General features: G+C 34.1%; 1 protein-coding gene across 1 annotated transcript in view; it reads right to left on the bottom strand.

The window, feature by feature from the left end:
* LOC109539124 (head-specific guanylate cyclase) overlaps positions 1–8,226 on the bottom strand; it is a 156,332-nt gene that overhangs the window by 47,284 nt on the left and 100,822 nt on the right. The window contains exons 6-7 of the mRNA XM_048660853.1: positions 7,269–7,408; positions 2,627–2,838 (exon numbers count right to left, since the gene is read on the bottom strand). Of these exons, the coding sequence (XP_048516810.1) occupies positions 2,627–2,838; positions 7,269–7,408 (352 nt within the window). The remainder of the gene's footprint in view (positions 1–2,626; positions 2,839–7,268; positions 7,409–8,226) is intronic.

The raw sequence follows: 8,226 nt of genomic DNA on the forward strand, positions 1-8,226 counted from the left end.
ATATCAGAACCCAATGTGACATTGCAGACATTGTACGACGGTCCAGAATAAGAATACGAGCAGGGAGAAACGAACCAACCGTATACCTCCAGAAAGACAGGGATTTCTCGTAGAAAATTTAAATTATCAACATAAAGGTTACTGGTTATCTAGAGCACAATAGGCACATGATTTGCCTGATGTTCTTAGGCCACATTATATTGTTCTTAAAAGGATTATTAAAGTTTTAATGTAGTTGGCTTTGCCCCTTACATTACCTCTTTAAATAAGCGCGAAAACTGTAAACTTAACCAAAAGTTTGCCAAAATAACTTTGTTGAAATACGTGTTCGGAATGGAATGCGGTGTTACTTTAGATCAACAATCTGCACGGTTGGGACACTTCCAATACATACTSATAACATTTTTTTCGTACTGTGCCTACCATATTTTAATTTACAMCAGTCACAATTTACATTTGTGTACATTTGTACACAATTTATTTATTTATTTAATTGKCAAACCTYTACAGCAAATTATGCATAAAACKGCGAAACCCTGCAGAGATAAACAATAAAAAAATCCAACATACTGTCAAGCTGTCAAGAAACCTTTCGTATTCTATTATATTAGATATGAAGGTACATTATTAACAGTAAAAACCGTCGAACTCAGTTAGATTTTATGCAATCATTTAACATACTGACGTGTGATCTTGTATCTAGATACAATACTTTGTATTCATTTCATTCAATTTATTGAAAGTCGGAATTGCCCTTTAGTGCGAATTTTTATCACTTGCTCTTCTCTTCTCGCTTCTTCTTTCTTTCTTTCTTTTTTGGAACAATCAGATTTTTTAGCGTTTCAAAAGTATTTAAGTAACTGCTCTAAATTCATAGGATTGTCGTCTATAGGGTCCTTTTTATTGACTATTCTTAATAATTTATTTTGTAAGTTTTGCAATCGATTTGTGTTATGTTGATAGGCCCGCCAATCCCACAATTCCATTACTGATAATACAATGAGAAAAGCATAATATTCTATTTCTAGTGTCATGGTTGGCATAACTTTGGCAATTTTATAGAAAATGTAGACTGAGTATTTTGTTTTTTATATAATATAGCGGATATGCTTGTCCCATTTCATGTTATGATCAAATACTAGACCTAAATATTTAAACTCTTCCACTCTCTCTATAAGACTATCTTCAATGTTGATGTTGCTCTTTGATGGAACACTGTCACTATAGTTGCCGAAAGTCATACAGTAGTTTCTACATTAAGAGGTATTTGTTTGGCACCCACAGCACTCATCGACAATTTTTAAACAAGCATTCATTTTTGCTTCAACTTCACTCCAAGTATCACCATTAGCAATCACCACAGTATCATCTGCATACCATAAAATTGACTCAATGGGAAGATGTCATTTATATACAGAATGGAAAGCAACGGCCCCAAAACTGAACTTTGTGGAACATCAGTTTTTAAGACCATATAATCACTATATATCTCATTTATTTTGACCATTTGTGATTATTACGAACATAGCGTAAAAGCAGATCCAGAGCGATTCCTCTTATTCCATAACAGTAGAGTTTGTCTAATAATATTTTAGGGTCAACAGTGTCAAATGCTTTTGCCAAGTCAAGAAATGTTATCAGCATAGGTCTAATAGCATACAGTTTATTGTAAATTAAATTTGTGATATGATATAAAGCATTTTTGTAGCTATCTTTGTCATAAAACCAAATTGATGATCGGATAATATATTATTAATTTTCATGAAATCAAAAATTATATTGTAAGTTATATTTTCTAAAATTTTAGCTATGTTTGATATTAGTGATCTTGGTCTATAATTAGATATATCGTGTTTATCTCCCATCTTATGAATATGTACAATTTCTGCCTTCTTCAATGTTTCTGGTCAGATAGCTTGTTTTAGAGATTCAGAAATGTAATTTGATAATTCTTTCAAAGTTTCACTATAATTTTTCTATATTGTTTGTATTGCTTTTTTAGTCCTTCATTTGTACAATCTTTTTGCCATAAGTGATAAGATATCCAGTTTTTCCTTTGTTGTTTATTATCATTTTTATTTACAACTGTATCTTTGTATTACAAATGCATGTTTTCATCTTATTTATTAATTTATCTGTTGGTGTGTTAGCATCCTGTTCTAATAATTACAATATTTCTTGTTTATGATCATTTTTATTTACAACTGCATCAGAGTCAATGATAGTTTTCATCTTATTTATTAATTTATATATTGCTGTGTTAGGATCCTGTACTAATAATTACAATATTAGAAGAAAAGTACCTTAGTCTTTAACTTGAACATCTTCTTTCACGAAATCTAATGGTTTGCATCTGATTATAATCGGATTATATAATAAATCAACAAAATCTTCCAACATAAATATTGTGCCATAAAAAATTGATGCTTTCTTCATCTCATAAATTTGCTACCACCTTTGGTGGAACAACTGCGTAATAAAATCGCCCACAAAAAAAGTTACGAAAACTTCATCGCTTTTGTCTTATGCCTTTTTGGATATAATTTAATAATTCAAATGAAAATACTTAAGACTTTAGAGATTAATTTGAGTTAAAAAACGTTGATAAGCCTTAATGTTTACTCACGTTTGCTTGAAAGGACTGGTCGTCTAGATGTTGCTTTAGGGCAAGAACAAAGGGTGTATTTGCTCTCTTCACAATTTCGTTGAAAGAAAGCGTCAAACTTCTCGGTCGGTTAAATTCGAAGTAAGTCGAGACGGAAGTTCCGTTGGATTTCAACAGTCGTCCAAACAATCTCATGAATCCGTTGCCCAACTGCACAAGTTCTAGTCTTCTATCTGAAAATGTGTCAAGTTAAAATTCGGTATTAATAGGAAATAGTTTGGAATTTGAAAATATATTAGCAATTTAAGCTCTAATCGGTTAAAGCACTTTGCTAGTGGGGGATTTAAAGTTTGTCGGTCAACCATTTTCTTCAGAAAAAAAAACGATAATAATGTTTTATTTATGACGGACTAATACTTATAATAATATTCTAGAGAGCACTCTTTTTGAAATAAAAATATTAATAGTTTTAAAATGGAAACCATTTTTACTGAAAGTCTGAAATTATACGTCCGTTTATTAATATTTAATCCTACTTAGTTGACTAATAGAACTCTCTGCGAAAATTGTTCTTTAATTAAACATGTGTCTATGGTTTATGTATTTTAACGTTTTGTACTAATCTGGACAATGCAACCGGCTTAGTAAAATAAACAATTCACATTTTAGCGCCAGATATTCGGTATGTATAAAGCAACAATTTCATGTTTGTTGTCCTTCCAACAAATTGCTGCACTGGCAAAAGAAAAACAAAACCTGTCGAGTGGTCTCTAAATAACTCTACTTTTCACTGCAAAATTTTAAACAGTAATTTTCTTTCCCTTTATAAAAACTTATAACCTGCATACGTTGTTGTAATACTTGTTGAATCAACTTCAGTCTTGACTTGAAACTAGCTTCATCATATTATTTCGAATAAAAACACTATACTCAAAGTTTCTAGGTGTATTCTCTACAATATTGAAACATCTCTGAATTTTGAAGAGTCCATATTATTCGAGGGAAAAGCCCTAAACTATTTTTTGTTTCCCATAAGTCTTTCGTCAGCGTCTGGACGTGATTAACTCTCATTCTGATTTCCTGGTATTATCTTCTGTCATATCCACTTATGTATTATTATATTATATTATTATAGTTATAATTTTATTGGCGAATAAAATAGAATAATAAACTAAGATTCAGCGAGAGGGTTAATTAAACGTTTACGTTGACACTTTTCTCAGGGTCCGGTTCACTTCCATACATGCAGTTCTCTTCAAGAATCAAATAATTTCTACTGAAAAGAACTCGCCATTGCGATTTAGCAATTTAACGTTAGCGCAATTCTTGTAAGACAGGTACTAAGTTTGATGCGGTATTTACGGTACACACAGTTACTGAGCAATTAGTAATTTACTTTTCTATTCCCGAGAGAGTCGAGGCGGAAGCCATCACCCATTATAATAAATAATTTATAATATCGTTTTGTCGGTACGAGACAGAAGACAATTTTTATTCATAACGGACTAGTAATTGTTAATAACATTATAGAAGGCCTCATATTTGAAATTAACATATCGACGTAACCACCCTGATGTGAAAGGGACGTTTGCTGTTTTAAAATTTAAAATTATTATTAAGTTCAATTAACATGAGTTGAAATAAAAATAAGATTTGCATTCTTACTTACCCCATACGTGAACTTGGCAACCTTAACCAGGAATTTATTTCAAAGTTTTGTTCAAAGCGTGCAGAAACTCCGATCTTTACAAGATTACGTGAGATAGCTTAAATATTCTGGAAATTGATCCGTTTGAACACTGGCAGGAAGTTGAATGATCGAAATAGCGTTTTAAATATTTTTAATTTAATGTTGTTGTTTCTGTGTTCTCGTAACAGATACATAACTGATAGTTTCATTAACAGTATACGTGAAATGGAAAGATGTTTTTCCTTATTGGGGATTCGATCTGGGCAGTGGTAAGAAAAAGACAAAAAGATTTTTAGCTAGCAAGCTTTCGGCGATTTCATTCCCGCTTTTTTCGGGGTGTTAATTGTTTCCAATAAAACATCTGCGGACCCTCCAGAATCTTATAATTTTGTGAATTTGGTAAAACGTTTCCTTCTTAAGGCTATGAACGTAAGTCACGTCAACGACAAAAACTAAAAATTCACAAATAACTGTTTGCAGAGAGACAAAGGCACGTACACCGATAACAGCATATTCACTGACGAGATAAAAGCACTGTACATTACATTACAATGATTTTTAAGAAATCATTGTTAATTAGCACCCTTAACAAGACAGATAATAAATGGTCGAGAGCTTGGTAGTTAAAAAAGTTTTTCCTCTTCTCACTACTGCTCACACCAAATCCCCAGGAAGGAAAAACATCTTTCCAGTAACAGACACATTTACAGTTTTTCCCAACTATGTTACTTAAAAATTATTTTGCTCTACTCGCAAATCAAGTAAGTATATCAAAAAACTCTTTGCAAATTATAAAAAGGGACACAAGAATCCACCCAGCAATGAATAAGAATTTTACGAAATACAAGAAACTTTCCCACTGCTAATGGAAAGTGACTTCATGTGTCAAAGTGACACCTCAAAAGAGTCAAGTTCTTGATTTTGCCTATAGATAGAGTGTGTTCCTGTTCAGAACTTACCACCTTTGAAAAATCTTAAATTTATTTAAATTTTTTTTATTTGCTTTTTGTTACCTTGTTTATTATTTTGTTGTTTGTTATCTTGTTATCGGAACATACGGAACCAGGTCGACTTTATGATGATTAGCGGTTGCTTGCGAAACAGTATTACCGCTGTGAAATCATTCCCTGGAGCGGATATAAATATGGACCTCAATCTGCCCTCAGTACAGAAAAAATTAGACGTAAAATCAAGGACGCATGGTTGAGAGTCTCTTGCCAAGAAATAGAAAAACTTCAAAAGAAACATGATGACTTTAATCTACACAGAAAACTTAAAGCCACAGCTGTAATACGAACAGCTAGATATACGAGTATACTCAAAGACTCTACTGGGAAAATCATAACCGATCTAGATCACTGTTGCAGAGTGGGAGAACTATGTGCCCAATCTCTTCGAGGGCGCCGACCGTGACGATGGCTACAAACTTTCTGAGAAGATCTAAATGAGAGGGGATCATCTTCATCATTTAAACATACAGTTACAAATATCTTGGTAGCTGGCTGAATGCTAGGGGAGACTCGGATGAAGAAATGTTAACTCGGATTGGAATAGCTCGCAAAACATTTATATCATGGAACCCAGTTCTGTGCAATAGAAATCTCTCCATGCATCTGCGAAGAATCATCTTAAAGTGCTACTTGTTGTCAACGTTGCTCTATGCTTGCGATACGTGGACGTTGAAAGCTGCCACCATTAATAAACTTGAGACTTTTGAATGTGGTGTCAGCGTCGAATCCTGAAGATACCTTGAATTACACACATCTCCAATGAGGACGTCCTAAGAATGATTCACGCAGAGAGGGAGGTTCTGAAGACCATCAAGTCGATAAAGACCCAGAACTTTGGTCATAGTATCAGAGGTCCAAGATATCACTTGTTTCGACTCATAATACAGGGCAAGGTAGGAGAGAGATGGATTGGTGGAAAGAAACTGCCCTTGCAGTACAACATCAGGCACTGGAGAGATCTACAAGTGGAAGACCTCTTTAGAATAGACAGAGATGGGTTCCACATAATATATGATAGCCAACGTCTGAACCCAGGCATGGCACCCCAAGAAGAAAAAGATTTGTTTTTTAGTTCATTCTTGGTCACACATTAATATGCAGTGTGTCCGGGACACTGTATATTCAGAGAATATACAGTGTCCATTGTCGTGAAAGAAATTAAAATTCGTTCGAAGATACATTTGCCAAACTCATACCCAATCAATTTAACAGTAAAAAGTGTTTTTAACAATTACTAATTTTCGATAAGGAAGGAAGCATTGAGGAAGAAAAACGCGTGATGTGAGCTATCCTCCGACTGACAACACAAAGCAGCTCACAAAATTTATGAATAGTGGAGAAATTTAAATTGGCGCTTATGAATACCATTAAGATAATAGTTAACCGCACAAGAAGCTGCATGTCTGGGCAGAATGTAAGCAGATGAGTTTTGTTGACGTTTAGTATAAGTATTTTTTGATGGTGTTCATGTACGTTCAACATAGGTATTCTCCCACGTAGTGGAAGTCGAGTGATAACTATTGTAAACTCAGATAAACTGATACGTTATAGATGATAGCACTATTTATATAGCTTTTAGATGTGATATGACACCGCGGACCAAACAGAAGGGAGTTGCAGTTGCAACCTAAATTGAATAGATCTGTTGCTTTTTAATTATGACTGTGTGAAGAAAGTAATCATGGTTAAGCCATATTTATAAAATGAAGTGAAAAAACTACAATGAATCTATCAACCCCCCTCTTTAAGACGTATTCTTAAGAGTACCAATCCACAGACCTGTAGTCTCCGGAATTGACCATAATTTACAATTAGCACGAACGTATAAATATTCGAACTGGTGGAAATAATGTACTGGTGTGTAATGGAGAGCAGTTTCCAGAAGACTCAATGCGCTTCAGGTCATTAGATTTCATGGGTGTAAAATCCTTATGATATTTTATTATCTACAGGCTTAACTTACCTATAACAAAATGCCAGGGAAAAGCTCTACAAAACATCGGTATACTTATAGGTAGATTGTCTATTGCTTCAGTTGGCCTGGAATTGCTTGAATAAATAGCGCCATTTCCAATTGCTGGACCTAGTTTATGTATTTGAAATCTAAAAAAAAACATAATGATATTAAAATACAGTTTTCGTGGGTCATAGGTAAAACAACCATTAAAGAAAAGAAATAAATAATTAGTCGAAGAGATGTTAATCAGGCTGGTTTGAGCGTCGTGGAGGCAGTCAGATCTTGGTGTACGTGCACACGGGCGTCCGAGCTAGGCGATGCGACGCGATAAACGCGGAAATCACAAATTTGCTATATTATAGTACATTGTGCATACTACTACTACAGGGACTGTATACATCACAGTGGCGACAATGGTTAGTCCCGTTTTCTATTGGTTAAGGACTCCATGTGACTAGAATCGCCATTTTGAGGCGAATTGACAGATCTCCACCCAATAGAAACACTTTCGTATAAACGGATACATGGGACACGGGCTTAACTTGTATTATGTCGCCCTTACATACCCTGACTGACTTTTATAGGGTATCATGTTTGCGTGTAGATTAAATGAGTTATGTAATCTTGCCATTAAGTGTCGACCTTTAGACAATATTATATTGCTGTTCGCATAATGAATAAATCACACTGAACAGTTGGTCTAGTGTGGAAGAAATAACATATTAATTGATAGTAAGTTATAAAATATTATTGGTCCGTAAGCGGGTGTATTTTTCAATTAATTAAAACCGAATTTTGTTACTTTTAAGGGTTGACCCTTAGACAATATCAAACCGAATATCTGAACAGATTAAACCAGAGCCCAGGTAGCACAACTGACCAATTAGACGTCTGCGAGACGTCCATATTAAGTCATTTTTGGTCAGTACGTCAATTGACTTAGAAAAGACGTCTGAAAGACGTC

Source organism: Dendroctonus ponderosae, unplaced genomic scaffold, assembly GCF_020466585.1.
Source record: "Dendroctonus ponderosae isolate FM_Combo_2020 unplaced genomic scaffold, Dpon_F_20191213v2 Dpon_F_20191213_1, whole genome shotgun sequence".
NCBI classification, from domain to species: Eukaryota; Metazoa; Arthropoda; class Insecta; order Coleoptera; family Curculionidae; genus Dendroctonus; species Dendroctonus ponderosae.